The 18368-nt window shown below is 38.1% G+C and overlaps 1 protein-coding gene across 2 annotated transcripts in view; it reads right to left on the bottom strand.

Moving 5' to 3' along the window:
* The window catches only part of klhl5 (kelch-like family member 5), a 35649-nt gene that overhangs the window by 2857 nt on the left and 14424 nt on the right, over window positions 1–18368 (bottom strand). The window contains exons 5-12 of one of the 2 annotated variants that reach the window (XM_088342759.1): window positions 17761–17973; window positions 10283–10469; window positions 9097–9321; window positions 3179–3254; window positions 3007–3093; window positions 1913–1987; window positions 1713–1850; window positions 718–889 (exon numbers count right to left, since the gene is read on the bottom strand). In XM_088342759.1, the coding sequence (XP_088198885.1) occupies window positions 718–889; window positions 1713–1850; window positions 1913–1987; window positions 3007–3093; window positions 3179–3254; window positions 9097–9321; window positions 10283–10469; window positions 17761–17973 (1173 nt within the window). The remainder of the gene's footprint in view (window positions 1–717; window positions 890–1712; window positions 1851–1912; window positions 1988–3006; window positions 3094–3178; window positions 3255–9096; window positions 9322–10282; window positions 10470–17760; window positions 17974–18368) is intronic. The other variant, XM_088342760.1, reaches the window with a different exon arrangement.

Genomic DNA, 18368 nt, shown 5'->3' with positions numbered 1-18368 from the left:
CTCGAGACTTTTGGAGGAACATTCTTTTTGGAAAGTGTGCTGCCCGTTACATCTGGTATAAAAATGGCACAGCAGTTGACGAAAAGAACATGATGCCAAGTGTTAAGCATGGTGGAGCAAGTCTGATGGCCTGGGGCTGCGCTTCTGCTCAGAACCAGGACAGCTTGGTGAGATTGACAGAATAAATAATTCTGGTGTTTACCAGAAGATCCTGAAGGAGAACGTTTGGCCATCAGTTCGTGCCCTTAAACTCTAGCGCTCCTGGATCATGCAGCACGACAACAATCCGAAATACATTAGCAAGTCCACCTCTGACTGTCTCAAAAATGTTTTGTTTTTTTATAAATGAGGGTTCTGGTGTAGCCAAGTCAAAGTCCGGATTTAAATCCTATTGAGATGCTGTGGGTATGACCCTAAACAGGCAATTCATGCTAGAAAACCTAATATGACTGATTGTAAACAATTTTGCAAAGAAGAGTAGGCAAACCACCTCAACAGGGTTGTGACTATAAATTATCGTGAACGTTTGATTTCTGTTATCAATGCCCAACTCACTATTAGGTTCAGGGAGGCAATTACCATTATTTTTTCACAAAACTGAATTTTGTATTTCCTTGGGTTGTGTATGTGTGATATTAAAATTGGTTTAATGATTCAAAACCTTTGTAACATATGCAAAAAAACAGTCAGGTAGGGGGCAAATACTTTAATCACTACCTGGCACCACTCATTTGTCTGTGGATCGTAAGCCTCCACCGTGCTGAGATACATTTGCCCGTCATAACCACCGACAGCATAGAGACGGTCGCCAAGGAGACAGACGCCAACCGCATCCCTGCTAATGCTCATGGGGGCCACTGCCGTCCAGGTGTCCGTCTGGGGGTCGTATCTAAACGAACATGCTCACACATTTAAAGTGCGACAAAGTGGTAATGATAAGGGATAACTGTAATAACTGTCGTATGCTGCCTTTAAAAGCCCAATAAATGCATCGTCTCAAGTACTACAGGAACATTCTGGCGGGCCACCATTGGTCCCACCAGAGTCTCAACAACTTGTATCATTAGAAAAACAAGATAATATTTATACCGTAATCAAAGGTTTGTAACGCTGACTTGTGTACAACGGGTACCCCTAATCAAAAATTAGGGGTACCCGTTGTATTATTATCAGGCTAAAATCATGTTTTCTCAGCTCAAACAGGAATCGAACACGGTTAGCAGAAGTTAAATCTCTGCATTCTAACTACTGGAACACCAGTGGTATAGACTTGCATATAAAAGGCAGAATTCTTTTATGATCACACTATATTTAGCCACAGACCAGAGAGGAATGTTAAATTCGTTCACAGGTTACAATGACAATTAATTTGTCTCTTACAATGGTTAGAATGGAATAATATAATCGAATATTATAGAATTGAAGGTCACACATTAATGGTAGAGGTAGCTTCTTGATTTTGATCTAAAAATGCACCAGATCGATGCGTTTAAATTTGATAAGTAAAACATTTTCTTTCGGGGGACCATGCCTCCGATCCCTCTAGATTGTCCACCCACCAGTGTCTCACAAAATTCTATGGGAAACACTGAATTATCATGCATTCTTGGTGATAATCGTAATCCTAATAATCTTTATCTTTACCCGAGAGTTCCATGTCTAATCTCGTTGCATACATTGGTTCACAACATTATAATCAATGAAAATTTTACCTCTCCACACAATCACTCAAGCGCGAAGCCAAAGAAGAGGCGGGCGCATCGTGGCCGCCAATGGCGTACAGGAAGCCGTGCCAGGTGGCCACGCCCACACCCCCACGACGTTTGGCCATGGGGGCGCAATCGTTCCACCTGCGAAAATCAGAACCGTGGAAAAAAGTTGCATGAGGCGAAAGATAGAGGGGGAGGCCCACCTGTTGGTGTGAGGGTCAAAACATTCCACAGAGCGTAGGCAGGAGGAGCCGTCGCGCCCTCCAACGGCATATAACCTGGAAAGAAGAAACGATCACACACTAGCCTCTCACACAATGTTTTGCAATTTTCCAGCAGAAAACAGTTGATGCTGTTAATCATCGATCAAATGTAAACGTATTTTTAAATCTAGATTTGAGTGAATGTGTTTGTATGTGGCTTATACGCTCTGAAACGACTAAACAGACTTTTGTGAAAATTTGCACAGTAGTACTTTAGGCCTCCCCATGTGTCTTGAGATATGTTTTGTGTAAGGCACGCCAGATCAATACCAACATAATTGATAAAGGTGGTGTAATGCACAGCCCCCAGTCCAAGTTCTTTCTACTTGCACCTGGGCCACTCTGTCACCTGGAGATGATCACATTCAACCCAGATGTAACCACCCTCAATCAAGACTGCAGCCTTCAAAAGCCGCTGAGGACAGGCAACTGGTGCTTGATCGTTTGTGGTAAGTCAAAGCCAAACCACGTTTTACCCTTGATTTGATTAATTAATTTTAATAACACAATAGAAACCTAGTAACATAAGTTGTTTTTTCAGAAATTCATATCAAACTGGTAGTTCTTCACGCTACTTAGTAACTAAAAAGTAGTTTTAATAAGGTTGTATATCCCTGTGGTAAAGAATAGTAAAACTAAAAACATAATGATGAAATCGAAATAATTAGTTTTTTGAATGCAAATAAAACTAATTAGAAACATAAAAGTAGCACTCTGCGGTAAAAATAGTTTTAAACCATGTTAATTGTTTATATCAGGGATCTCCAATCTCAAGCTGAGAGCTAAATTTGTTACTAATTAGCGCAAAGCGCACCCAGTTTGATATGCATTGCTAAAATAGCAACCCCTGATTCTAATGATTGATAGAAAATGTGTCCAAAGCTATTTGAGGTGGGTCTCTTATAAGCTTTTGACTTCAACCTGACATCTTTTTTTTTTTTTTTTTTTCTCCAGGTTGTTCATTTTGTGACTTTTGTAACATTATTAAAAAGAAGCAATAAACGAGAATTAAAAGTCTTATTTTACAGTCTTACTTGCTATTCAGTACTGCAACACCAACGGTGCTTCTGGGTGTGGACATACTTGCCACAAAGCTCCATAGGCGAGCTTGAGGGTCCCACCTAGGCCATTAAAAAAATATTTTTTTCGAGCAGGACTAATAGAAATAAACGTGTCATAACGGAGAAAAATGAAATGCAGTCTCACCTTTCCACTGTGCTGAGGTAGCTCCAACCGTCGTGACCCCCGACAGCATACATGGGCCCTTCAAGGACGGCTACACCTGCAACAATAAAAGAGCACAAGGGCTTCTATTGTGCACACGTGTCGGGTTTACAAACCGCTGAACGGATTTGGGCATAGCGACGTCTGCTGGGCCAGATGTGGCCACATTCTTTTCACCTCAGCACTCGTAAAAGAAAACAGCAACGGCATGTGTCGTCGTGACAACCGTCCGGCTTCACTGGTGAAGGATCTGTTTGGGATCTTAGGACCATCAGTTTTAAATATTATTAATATATCGCTATCCTCGGGTATTGTTCCTGTAGCCTTCAAGTCTGCCGTCATTAAACCCACGCTTAAGCGACCTAACCTTGACCCAGAAAGCCTAGGTAATTATAGGCCAGTGTCAAATCTGCCATTTTTTGCGAAAGTACTTGAAAAGGTCGTTGCACAGCAGCTAAATGACTTCATGTCAGAAAATAACCTTTTTGAAACTGTCCAGTCAGCATTTAGGGCAAATCATTCTACTGAGACAGCCCTTGCTAAAGTAACCAATGATCTCCTTTTAACAATAGATTCTGGTGCCTCATCAATGTTACTGCTGCTGGATCTCAGCGCTGCTTTTGATACGGTCGACCACAACATATTATTGGTTCGTCTAGAACGCATTGGTATCTCAGGAACTGTACTCTCGTGGTTTAGGTCCTACCTGTCAGACAGGATGCAATGTGTTAACTATGGCAATCTGACCTCTAAACAATCTAATGTCCCTTGTGGTGTTCCTCAAGGCTCTGTACTTGGCCCCCTTCTTTTTAGTATTTATATGATCCCGCTTGGTGACATTATCCGCAAGTATAATATTAGTTTCCATTGCTATGCAGATGACACTCAACTGTATGTGCCACTGGAAAAAACTGGACATTTAAGTTTTAGAAATCTGGAGGCTTGCCTTACTGAGATTCAAAGATGGATGTCAAATAATTTTTTACGCCTTAACCCAGAAAAAACTGAAATGTTGATTATTGGTCCAGCTCACTGTCGTCAGTTGTTTTCAAACACTACCCTGAACCTAGACAAATGTAATATCACCCATAGTGACTCGGTCAAAAATCTAGGTGTTATATTTGATCCTAATCTGTCGTTTCAGTTACACGTGAAAAATATTACTAGAATAGCTTTCTACCACCTCCGTAATATTGCGAAGATTCGTTCGATGCTGTCCCAATCAGATGCAGAGATTTTAATTCATGCGTTTATTACTTCTCGGCTTGATTACTGTAATGTATTGCTTTCTGGTCTCCCGATGTCTAGCATTAAAAGTTTGCAGCTGGTTCAGAATGCGGCAGCTAGACTTTTGACTAAGACCAAAAAGTTTGAGCATATTACTCCTGTATTGGCCAACTTGCACTGGCTCCCAGTCCACTTAAGATGTGACTTTAAGGTTCTCTTATTAACATATAAATGTTTGCATGGGCTTGCACCCTCTTATCTCTCCGATTTGATTTCCCCCTATGTTCCTGCACGGAGTCTGCGCTCGGAAAATGCCGGTCTACTTGTGACTCCGAGAGCCAAGAAGTCTGCGGGCTCGAGAGCGTTCGCCATCCGGGCCCCGGTGTTATGGAACGCCCTGCCTCTGGAGATAAGATCTGCAACCTCAACGGAAGTTTTTAAATCGAGGCTTAAGACACACTTCTATTCCAAAGCATATGATTGATGCCCACCTCATATTCTGTTTTGTCCTGTCTTTTTCCGACGCCTGCCTGGCTGATACGAAGGAGAAGGATGATTTGGGATGGGTCAGCGGACCGGCGTCTGACCTGCAGCATGTCAACCCCTGCATTTACCGGCTGGCAGAGACGGGAGGCAGCGTCGTGGCCGTCATAGACTTTCTGGACTGGTTTGCAGGCTGGGGGCGTCGTTGATGTCATGCACTTTCCGGACATTTTCAACATCTTACCTTATGTTTACTATTATGTGTACAGTAATGCTAATTGTAATTCACCCTGGTCAATCCTGGAAGGGGGATTACCACATGTGAGGTCCTTTCTCAAGGTTTCTCTTTTCTCCTCACACGGAGGTTTTTGAGTTTTCCTTGCCCGCATGCTGGTTTAAGATCAGGTAATTGTGTAATTTTGTAACTGTAATCCTGTGCAGTCCTTTGAGACATTTTTGTGATTAAGGGCTATATAAATAAATTTGACTTGACTTGACTTCATCCTCCCCGTCTGGGTGTCCTTGAACGCAACATCAGCCCTGACCCTCAAAACAACTTTGATTGGTACAAGAAAAGTTCATTTCACTAAAAGGTGAAAAAATATTGAAAGATTACTTACTGCATAAAAGCTGGCTCATTTTTAAAACGGTTCATCATATATTAAACTTGTTTTATAGTGGATACATTTGCTAATTGTAAGTAGTTGTCTTTATATTGGCATATAGCAATAGGTTATTGTCTTGTTTTTCCTACTTAAAAAAGAACCATATCTAAAATGAAAATTTTTATATGCAGTCAGAAAAATAATTTTGCTTTTTTTTTAGTTGTTATTTTTATTCAATAATTTTCAATGTATTACTCATTACAAGTTTTTTTCTTAATTCTACATAAATCATCCATTCTAACTTATTATGTCTTATATATATATATATATATATATATACATATAATTTCTATTTGACAATTTATGTTTTGATCAATTTTTCAAATAATTAGGATATTAACAATTTTTATAATAATAGTTATTATTATTACAGGCAGCATGGCAGATGAATGGTTAGCGTGTCCGCGGAACAGTTCTGAGATCATGGGTTCAAAACCAGCTACCAGGCTTTTTTTTTGCACGTCTTCCCTGTGATTGTGTGGGTTTTCTCCGGGCACTCCGGTTTCCTCTCATTCCAAAAACATGCATGTCAAGTTAATTGGCCGATCCAAATTGACATAGGTGTGAATGAGCGAGTGAGTTGTCTGTCTCTGTGTGCCCTGCAACTAGTTAAAGATGGAATAGGCTCCAGCACCATGCGACCCTACTGAAGATAGGCGGTGCAGATAATACATGGTTGGTTGGATGGATTATTAATATAAGAATACAAATGTATGAAAAAAATACATAATTCTCATAAGAAATTAATGAACAGATGTACTGGGCCTCTTGCTGGCTCTGGAGTAGGAGGGAGGAGTTTAGCTGGGGACTAGAAGATGGGCAGTGACTGCCAACTTGAGGGTGTTGTAGTTTAGGGTCGAAACGCCAAGTGACAGTTGGACACCACCTGATGACATCTTCTCCTGGTTGAAGGCTAAAGTCACTTTTTGAGCGACTACAAAGTTAGCACTGATTAGAAGTGTATGTAATAGTTGTGCAAAAGTGAGAATAAAAAATATCAATATTTACAAATAACTATAAATTCATGAAGTAGAATAATGTAAAATATGAGAGCAAAAAATACATATCAAGTGTCAAATAATAGTAAGAATAAAAAATTGATTTAATACAATAAATATTTAGTGAAAAATAATTTTTGAGTATATATAGGAAAAATTTATTCATAAGTAAATAATTCTAATAATAAATGAGAAAATAGTGGCTGTAGAGTAGAGGTAGTGTAAATAATCCAGCCCGACGTGATCCCAGCCTGCAGCTATTAAAGTGTGGTCTAGCCTAAGCCCGGCAAATTAACTTGATTGTTTCTTTTTCTTTGTGGAGGCGATGGAGTCTGTCCCCCTTGTGTCCGCACGCTCAGCGGTGGAAAATTAAATAATTTCCCCAAAAAAGTCAGTGAGAGAGAAGCCCGGCCCAGCCTGAACCAGAACACAATGATTGACATTTTGGGGCTGACACAACCCTACTTTGAGGTCGGTGTTGGCCTAAGATTTTACTGCTACTTCAGATGTTTAAAAAAAAAAGAAAAAAAAAAAAAAAAAGTATTAAGTATTAATAAATATAATGAATTAAAAAATCTATATAATTATACATTTATTAGAGAAAAAAAAATCTTAAAATGAGCAAATATACCTTTTATTTTATTATTACAGACATAAAGGCCCGACATTGGCGGGCTTGACATTGCCGTGCATTCTACTTGAGCGAGGTTGTTGGGGACGTTTTTTTTTTTGAAGAAGCGCCAGGGAGCCACTCGGGAGTGCCAAAGAGCAGTATGGCCGCAGGCAGCTCCAGAGCCGCTTGTACATAAAAGCAGATGTTAATCAATATTGTTGGTATTTATTGGGGGTAACTTGACACAAAACCTAGCTAAAGAGACTCCATGAGGCCTAAAGTACTACTATGGAAATTCACCAAGATCGATTTAGTTGTTTCGAAGCCTATAAACAACATACAAACACACACGAAAATAAAGATTTGTATAATACATCTAGGGTTGATCTAGATCAGGGGTCAGCAACCTATGACACGCGTGCCAGCAGTGGCACGCAAGCGCACGGCAAAATAATAATGATTATATTTTAAAAATGCGCACTTTTACCTGAAATGTAGACATTTTCAGTTGGGCGCCGTGTTACAGGCTATACGTTAGCTCCTCCTCTGCTTCGTGTGTCAGTGTGTGTTTGCACGGCGCCTCGCAGAGGAGATATCCGTGTTTTAACCAAGCCAACGAAACACACGCGTGCGATAAATGAACGAATCATGATGGCTTCTCAAGCGAAAACATCTCATTCCTTCCACCCAGCGTGGACAGACGAATGGGGCTTTGTGCAAAAAAGACCGTGATGTTTTGTGCATTATGCCTCGAGAGCGTTGTACCTCTCACAGCAAGTGTTAAACGTCATTACGAGACGAAACATGAACATGAATTCAAGGATGAGTCAACAATGGCGGAGACATTAAAACGCGCAGTGTCCAGGTACGGCAAACACAGACCCTAAAAACCTTTGACACTGCTAAAAAACACTGAAGCAAGCTATCACATTGTTCACTGCATAGCAAAGCACAGAAAACCATTTACTAATGGCGAATATTTTAAAGAAGCGTGTGTGTGTGTGCGTGTATGCGTGTGTGCCCGCGCGTGCTTTGCTGCTGTTATTTCAAGTTTTAATATTTTCTGCAACAAGATATCATTGATGAATGGTATGGTAGCTGTCCATAGCACTTGTTTTTTGGTTGACTCTAGGTAATTCTTGTGGCAAAAAGTTAAAGTCATGGATGGCTACAGGCCTTTCCACTTGTTATTCACATTTATTTTTTTGGTGATTGATGAACAAGAATAGTGGAAGATAAATTGGTTAGTTATAAGATTAAATTGTATATCCATGTTGTATATTTGGACTGGTGTAAAATTACAGGTCTGTTGAATATTAAAAAAGTGTTGTGCGAGTCATTAATCTTGGTGTGGCACACTGATTTAGAAGGAAATTTGAAAGTGGCACTCCACATCAAAAAGGTTGCTGACCCTTGATCTAGATGGATAGATGGATCTAGACTAGATAAGACTAAATAGATAATTCTAGTTTTTTGAGGAGAAAAAAGGGAAAGAAAATAAGGTAAAAGGTTACAGATACTGTATCTAAAATAATTACGCCAGTGGGACTTAATTTCAAAGTTTAGATATCTTAACAATTGTTCAAATACAAGTACAACATGATTCAAACAATGTAATAATTTCAAAATAGACTAACAATATTGTTATGATGCAAGATATGATAATTTGTTTAAATTATTAAAAGAAGAAGAGTCCAGAGAATATTTTGGGGACAGGGCTTTTTATAAGCCTCTGGCTTCAACCTGTTATTCTTTTTTACTTTCTATTATATTTTTGTTAGGTGATGTTTGTAGCAACATGATTGAAAAGAAAAAATAAACAAGAAATACAAAATAAAAGTAAAACATACAAAATAAGTCTAAAGTCTTCAACTCAGGACCAAACTAGCAGAATAACCAAAATATACTCCTCACCTAGGCCATGCCTGTGGGTGGATATGGTTGGCATGACGCTCCAAGTTTTGCACTGAGGGTTGTAACATTCTACATTGTTGAGAGTCTTGAGTCCGTCTCTGCCCCCAACCACGTAAAGACGACCGTCCATGACGGCAACACCAAACTGAAGACGCCGACCGCTCATGGTGGCCACCTGCGTCCACGTGTCTCGCCGCAGACAATACTGCTCAATGCTTGTTGCGCCTGCAGGAACACAATATATTTTGCGAATCTTTCTCATTATAAGGTGAGCCAGATAATAAGGCACTCTCCCCAAAAATAGTATTTTGTGATATATTTTGCATATATGAGGTGCATTAAAATACATAAATGTCAGTCTCTGTGTGCCCTGCGACAGTTCAAGGTGTCCCATACACAATTAAAAATGAAAAAAATAAACAATTCAAGAGCCCTCAAACAATTGACAGAGCCCTGAAAATTGTATGAAGACAAAATGTATATTACATTTTGGTCATCATAAGAACCCCTTTCATCATTGGTTGAAATGTAAGAAGCATGTTTGTACATATGTTTTTCATAATAAATAAAATACTGTGTTTAAAATGTATTACAAGGCTTAAAGCAGATGAAAGTCATTAAGAACTGTTCTACAGTGAATTTGTGTTTATTTGAGCTTTAAGTTAAAAAATATAGCGAAATAATACTACTTCAGGATTTTTCCGCGTCACTTCGGGTTCTGCGATCCGGTTGTCATCACACAATGGCTGACAAGACAGTTGGATGTCCAATCCTTCTCCATCCACGTTGAAGGATTAATGAGACAAAGCCGTACATTTCTAAGAGTTTATATGACATGTAAACAACTATGTCTTGTAATAATTTAGACAGATGGAAAGTGTATGCTCTTTGTTTTTGTGAACGTTTCGGCGCATCAATGCACTATAATGTACTTTCGTCATCCCGAGAAGGAATTCAAGCTTCAATTACTCACCCCCTTGTGGTCACAGTCCTTCTTTGGTGGTTTAGCTTGGTGTCATAATGATGACACTACAGTAAGTACATTTAACATGTTAACCACAAGAGGGCACTTGAAAATCACCATGTTTCTAATTGTACCTATGCATTCTCAATTTTATCCACCATATTTCTTATAGTCTGGAAATACAATGAGACACTCAGATGTGTTTGTCAACAATCAAGGCACCTTTGGTAGCGTCCATTCCGCCGACAGCAAACATAGCGCCAACCGTGGCCTTTCGGGGCCGAGTTCGAGGGCTTTGTAGGAGGGGCCGGCGCTGGGGCAAGAGATGGTACTTCATGCCCTCCATCAAGAGCCGCTGGCAGTCCACGCTCTCGCGAAGCAGGGGGCTGTTCTCCAGGTCTGCCAAAAACTGAGCACAAGCACTCATCAAACCAGTAAGGTCAACATATCTCCTCACTTATTGTAAAACAACTTCAACTGAAAATTTTATATAGGCGTCAATGGCGCTTAACGTGCTGGGAACTAAAACATTAAATTTGATGCATCAAATGAGTGTACCTCTTTGCTAGCAGTTATTTATATGACTATCAAATCAAATATTTTTGTGTAGATTTGGTCAGCAAATAATGAGCAACATTAAAACCTGAAGTGGCGTTTTCCCCTCCTTGGAAAAATAAAATATTATAATTGGTTGTTTTTGTCCACCCTGCAAAAAATATAGATAAAAGAAGAATTAAAATAAATACTTTATCGATTGGCACATCATTTTCAAAATTAAAAATTATTTCATTTTATAAATGTATTTTTAAAATAATTTGAAGTCATAACAAAATTATTTAATAAAAATACATTGTAAACTAAAGAAACAAGCAATAATTTTAAATATTAATTTCATTTATATATTAATAATTTTATATTAATAAGAGGATTAATAAGTAATTTTCTCATTTTAACAAAACTATTCTTAAAATAAATTGTAAAATCGTTTTAAACGAGCAGGAATTATCTTATTTTACAATTTAATAATTCTTTAATTTAAAAATAACTTGTAAAGTAAGGCGGAAAAAAATAAATGTATAGATTATTATATTTTTAGTTCATTTTTGATTTAATAGGTAAATATTTGTAAAATGCATACTTTTTCTCATTTTAATTAAAACAATAAGTTATTAAGATATTATTTTAAATGACCAAAATTACCTTATGTTACAATTTTTTTTTTTCGATAAAATAAGTTGAAAAAAATATGTTATATGAAATGTTCTTAATACTTTTAAGTAAAACAAGACATAGTGTTGTAGTGCAGTGATGAGCACATTCACATAACACACGAAAGCTCCTCAGTCCGAGACCGGATGGAAACATTTGTTTGCCAGGAGAGGGATGGGTGCCACCAGCCTGTACATAAGACACACCACAGGAAATGGTACCTCTACAACCCTAGTGGTTAAGGGATCCACCGACCCACCCGCTGACTTAAAAAAAAATGTTGTCTTTCAAAATGACTTTTTACAGTGCTGACTTTGCTCGTTATGCAAAAAAACAAACAAAAAAAAACAACAACAAGAAAATGCCTCATAAATGAATTGACCACAAAATAAATTCAATTTTGGGAGCAGAATTTTTTTTTTTTTTAAGCATTTCTGAAGGGGCGTCGCTACTTTGTGGTTCCACGTTCGCAGGTCTAAAATAATAATAATAGAATAAAATAATTAAAAAGAAAAATAATTTAAAAAAAATAAAACAAATTTAAAGCATTTTGAAGGGGCGTCGCTACTTCGCAGATTTTCACTTTTCGCGGGTGGTTTTGGTCCCCATTAACCGGGTCTAAAAATTAATAATTATAAAACGAAAAAAAAGAAAAATAACTATATATATATATATATATATATATATATATATATTTTTTTTTTTTTTTTAAAGGTGCGCCGCGACTTCGCGGATTTTCACTTATCGCGGGTGGTTTTGGTCCCCATTAACCGCGATAACCGAGGTCCCACTGTATACCGTTTCTAGAGATGCCAATACCAAATACCAATACCAGATAACTTTTTTGTTGTTGTTCTATTTCAACAACAAGCAATATTAAAGAAAAAAAAATACACACAATATTTTTTATTTATTTACTTTTTCAATTACAATAACTATGAGCACCATAATAAAGCCAATATGATTAGGGGTGTGTTTATTACAGTGTTGTGAAAAAGTATATTTATACTCACTCAGAAAGGTTTCAGATCATCAAACCAACTTTAATATCACACAGACAACCCAAGGAAATACAAAATGCAGTTATGTGAAAAAATAATTGTCCTCTGAACTTAATAGCGAATTGGGCCACCTTTGGCCGCGATGACAGAATTCAAATGTTCACGATAATTGGCAATGAGTCTTTCACAACGCTGTAGAGGAATTTTGGCCCACTCTTTTTTGCAAAATTATTTTAGATCTGCCATATTGGAGGGTCTTCTAGCATTAACTGCCCGTTTAATGTCACACCACAGCATCTCAATACGATTTCAATCCGGACATTGACTTGGCAACTCCTAAACCTTCCTTTTCTTTTGTTGAGCCATTCAAAGGTCAACTTTGAATTGTTTTGGATCGTTGTCCTGCTGATAGTGACTAAATGATAGCGGGTAGTATCACTGAGCTGCTTAAGTATTGAGCACATATTTAGTGGTTAACTGTTAGCTTTAGTATTTGTATCGCCTACTATTAATTTGAGGGGTCAACTAGCACAGCATTAGCAACTAGCATTGCTTTCGCAGCTGACATTTCAGAAGCTCTCACAAGCTTTAACGGTCGTCAGGTGTGACCAGCGCAACATAAGAAGCTAGCATTATTAGCTTCTTTAACATAATGTTCACTTTATGAGGATTTTTTATAAAAACAAATTTGTCTTTTTGCACCTGTTGAAAATTCAAGATTACTGACGGAGCCATAAGAAATGATTGTGCTCTGGACAGATGAGACCAAAATTGAACTTTCTGGATCAAAGGCAATGAGTTACATTTAGCATAAGAATAACACTGCACATCACCATGAAAGCAATCCCCCCTGTCAATCATAGCGGTCGCGCATCATGCCCTGGGGTTGCTTTTCTTCAGTAAGGACTGAGAGGATTGTTAAAATTGATGGGAAGACGTATGGAGCCAAATACAGGGAGATTCTGGCAGAAATCTCTTAGAGTCAGCAAAAGACCCCAGAACGGAGCGCACGTTCTTCTTCATAGAGGACGACCCTAAACATAAGGCAAAATCTACAATGAAATGGTTTAAAACTAACAATGAAAGCTGTTAGAATGACATAATCAAACTCCAGACCTCAATCCAATAGAGGATTTGTGGAAAGATCGGAAAAATTCTGTGCACAAACGATCACCATCAAACCTTAAGGGACTTGGGCTGTTTTGTAAGAAAGAATGGTCAAATAGTTATGTATCAAGATGTGCAAAACTTATAAAGACATACCCAAAACCACATGTGGTATTAATCGCAGCAAAAGGAGGTTGTACAAAGGACCAAATCAAAGGGGCACAATATTTTCAAACGCCTACTTTTTGATTTTTTATTTGTTAGCACAATATAAAATGTTGAACAAATGTGGTTTTTCTTTAGGATTGTGTCTCACATCTCCTTGATTCTTAGAAAATTGTATTCGTTTTTTTTTTTAATCTTAAATCTTGAAGCAATACGACAAAGAGTTTTTGGAGGGGGCAATACTTTTGCAAGGCACTGTTTTTAGTAGCTTTCTCGTTGATTCCATTGTGCGTGATATTTTTTTGACATTTAATGAAAGACAAAAAAAAACTGATGGTTACATTCTTAGAGCACATTGTCCTATTTACCAAAAACCGGTGTGTGCGTTTACATCCTTAAAGCGATGCAAATGAGGAGCAGGGATTAATTTTATTAATCCGTAAATCGGCATCCGCCTAATGAGTACATCCGATAACGGTGCAATGAATGAATATTTATGAGGCGGGAGCGCTTTATCTGCGTTTTAAAAGTCCTGATGTGGTTGGGCGTCAATCTATTTGTCAGTTTAACGGGACGACGGCTGCTGTTAAGAGGCTCAAAGACACTAAGTCGGCGCTGCGTTCGATTCCCTCGCGTCATTTATCTTGTCGCAGATGACGTTTTTATGGAGACTTGTGGCCAAGGCTTTGTCATATTGCTTATCTGAGGTGTGAGGAGAGATCAAGATAAACTGATACAGTAAAAGAAATATTGGATTTGAATTTTATTACGCAGTAGTCTATACAAGGTCTGGACAACACAGCGATTTACTTTTTTTGGGGGGGGGGGATTACAGACGCTCCCCTATTTACGACCATTCAAATTACGAAAAACAGTAGATACAAACCTTTTTTTCGGGATGTCGAAAAATATCCTTACATTGCTGTAAGTCAGATTTTGTATTGTGTGCACCTTTTTCCGGGTAAAGGACAGTACTGTAGTGCTGAGAGGTCACCCAGCATCCAGCCCCAAGAAGAAATCCGGCTTCTATTTCCTAATTCGTGTGTAGTCATAACAACATGTACTGGATCGCTAGCGTGCTAAGAACTTTGACATTTTTATTGTTTAATATCTCGTGCATCCATTCAATATGGTTGGTGTAAAGTGTTAAGAAGAGGCGAGCCGTTTCTTTTGAAATGAAAGTGGAATAAGAAAGATGGTTGGATTGCTTTTTTTCCGTCCACTACCACAGGACCTCTTGAAGCCCATCTTCCAAAAGTAAACACAACTTTATTTATCTTTATAGAACATATAATTTTATGAAATGTTTTTTAGGACAAAACAATACAGGTTAGTTATACAAGCCTTAAACATACCGTATTTTCCTCACTATAAGGCGCACCTAAAAGTCTAAATTTTTTTCAAAAGCTGACCATGCGCCTTATAACACAGTGCGCCTTATATATGGCTCAATATTAAATTCGCAAGGTGCAACTACGAGAAACAGCCGCCGACTCCATTTTTCGCGCTGTGCATACTGGGAAATATTAAACAACGATTCTCTTTCATACGTGCGGGGAGACAGCGCCGGGCGACATACGCCACCATCTGTCAGTGGATCGTAAATGCATGGGCTGATATATCAGTCTCAACTGTGGTCCGAGCTTTCAAGAAGACGGGAATTGTCCCCGAACAGCCAGACAACATCAGCGACACTGACTCAATTAATGACGACCTTGATGAAACGGAGCCGGACGTGTTGGATGGCCCATTCACTGAGATGGTCAATTCGAACACTGCAGAAGAAGAATTCGAGGGATTCGTCGATGAGGAGCTTTAGAGTGATCTTTGTTTTTCTTTTGTGTGTTTACGTTTTACAGTTATTATGTTATTGCTTTATTGTTATTGTTTTGCACTTGTTGTTTTTGCACATTACGAGTGTCACTTTATTGCGATTGCACTAACGTTTCATTTAAAATAACAGTATCAGACGGTTTTTTTTTTGCGTGTTGACTAAATGGAGGAAAATTAAAATGATATGCCTTGATGTTGTTCAAAGATGTTAAAGATGTGTCACAAAAATGCTTTACCTCAGAGAAAATAATAAAACGGCTGTTTATTTATTTTGGGAGTGAATGGAGTTGTGGAAAGCTTGTTTGTTAACAATAAAGTTTGACCATTTTGAATGTTTTGTTGACATTCCCTTTAGCGTGGCAACCTCTAGAGGTTGCATAACGTAACTACATTCTCTACTGTAGTCAAGTCAAGTCACATTTATTTACCGTAAATAGCCCTTAATCACAAAAATGTCTCGAAGGACTGCACAGGATTACAATTACAAAATTGCACAATTACCTGATCTTAAACCAGCATGCACTTATAGCGCCTTATAATGGGGTGCGTCTTATGTATGGCAAAAGTTTTAAAATATATCATTCATCGAAGGTGCGCCTTATAACACGGTGCGCCATATAGTGCGGAAAATACGGGTACTTATATAAACCTTAAACATACAAAATATAGCACTGAAGCAAATTACAAAAAAAAATTCAACTTACGGACAGTCGTCCGGAACCAAACTCGTTAGTAGGTCGGGCAGCGTCTTTATTTGATTTTTTTTTTGTTTACAACGGACAGTTTAATGCATTTTTGTTTTGTTTTTTGTTTTAATGATATCAGTGTTTTATATTCTGTGTACGGCAATATTAGGTGTCCTGAAAGGAGGAAATAAAATGTATTATTATTTTTATGATTATTAGAAAAACACATTTCTGTAGCTCATCTTTCTTTACAATAGCTATGGCTAGCAGTGGGTGATGATATTTTATAGTACAGTGTTTTTAAACCTATTTGAGTCCCTTTTTTTTTTTTACTTGAACTAGAATTGTAAGCTCAAACATCACCTTTAAATACAATTATTTATCCACACAACCTTTTTGGCATATATTAAAAAAATAGTGATCTGTTGCCATCAAATGATCTGAAAGAATGCGGCACACAAGCTTTAGAAAGGCTTTATTTAGTGCAGATTTTCTGGCATGTGGGTGCATATAGCTTTGGCTGCAAACGCTAGCTATTAGCGCTACTGAAGCAGATGCATCAGTGATGCATTCGGTAGCATTAACAAGGAACTAAGAATCTACCAATATGCGTTATTCTAAGGCCGTTACCTACTAGTATTGAGAGGAGGCAGATAACCAAGATCTTTTTAACATTACAAAAAGAAAACAAGAATATTTCTTGTGAACTCAAATATAACTTGGTGCTCTGAAACTATTTACAGTAATTAAATTACAATTTCAACACATCTAACATGACTAATTGTTCACTTAAACTAAAAGCTAAAAGTGCAGAAAATAGAAAATTAGGCTTATCTGCAACTCGTATACAGGTACATAAAAACTTAAATAGCACCCAGATTTTTTTATTTTTACAATAAATAAATAAAAATGTCAATACAACCCAAAAACAAATTACCATAAAAGAAAAGTGCCTTCATAAAAAAATTTCCGCCGGGCATATCTCCATTTAAATTACTTTTTACCATCGGTGTTCCGACCACGAAGCACATTACGCTTAAGGGAAGGAGTAGAGGGGGTTCAAGGAGGACAGAGTGATATCACACGCGTGGTCATGGTTTCCTTTCATCCAGGACAAAAAGGTGAAAGTAAAAAAATAAATGTTTCAAATACAGTTCAAAAGCCAACCCAAACCCATGTAAAAGGAAGTGTTTATTCGAGCGCCTCCAAGAATTTCACATACTTGCACATAGAACAAAAGGAGCTCTAATGATGATTTCAGCCAGAAGATGGTGTCAGCAAGTAGAATATTTTTTCAAAGGTTCCTATCAACTGAGCTGCCGCCATTTACTCTGCTCTGACGTTATTTTTCATGCTTCAGTGGCTCTGTTACAGTCGCTTATCCAATCAGAAAGGGCGGGGTGGGTAGCGTCAGAGACAGAAGGCGGGAGAGAGGGAAGGAGAGGCTTGGCTGCATCGGAGTTTAAAAAAGGCCGATTTTAAATATATCTAATTGGCCTGTCGAATAGATAAAAATGCCGACACCAATATCAAATTCCCAAATATCGGTGCGGATAATGAGCCCGTCCAATAATCGGTCGACCTCTGCGAAGAACATTGAGCAGTGGCAACTAGTGTTACATATGCAAGCATAGGTGGCTAGCAGCACCAAATTACGTTGCAAATTGAGTCCTTGTCAAACTCGCGGCACGTGTCTCACCTGCGACCTTAGGAGTGGCAACCGGACATGTGCGAGAAGCGACGCCAAAACACGTTGTCGGGCGTCCGCGTCGTATTGCACCCAAGCCAGCAAGGCCGTGATCACAGTCTCCTCGTCTGGGACGTTGATGTCGTCAGACGTGAGGAGCTTCTCCATCTCGTCCACTGGAAGCAACATAAATTCCTGACCCCCGACCACCTCTACAAAGTTTTCCTGGGGGGGTCCGAGGGAAAAGATAAAGGAGAACAAAAAAAAAAGGGAAGTTTCACTTGATTTTCCCATAACAGTAAAATATTGTGATTTCTATGAGGGGGAAATAGACGCCGTATTGTTTAGGAAACTCTTTTTAGTACAATATATAGTTATAAATTTAGGAACATTTAAAAAAAAAAAAAAAAAACTAAAATTGAAAAAAAATAATAATTCAAAAATATGTGTGCCATTTTGTTTTTAACAACACAAATTATTTTGTTAGTTCAAACAACACAATCCAAGAAGTTGGGTCAATTTGATCCAAGTAGTCAATTGCTGGTTTGGGTTATGTTTTTACCAGAGTATTTTTTTTTAACCAGAATCTCTGTGATTGCTTAACCCTACGTCCAAAACCA

This window comes from Urocampus carinirostris, chromosome 8 (genome assembly GCF_059441175.1).
Source record: "Urocampus carinirostris isolate Australia breed hairy pipefish chromosome 8, RoL_Ucar_1.0, whole genome shotgun sequence".
In the NCBI taxonomy this organism is placed as follows: domain Eukaryota; kingdom Metazoa; phylum Chordata; class Actinopteri; order Syngnathiformes; family Syngnathidae; genus Urocampus; species Urocampus carinirostris.
This window is presented reverse-complemented; position numbering and strand designations above follow the sequence as displayed.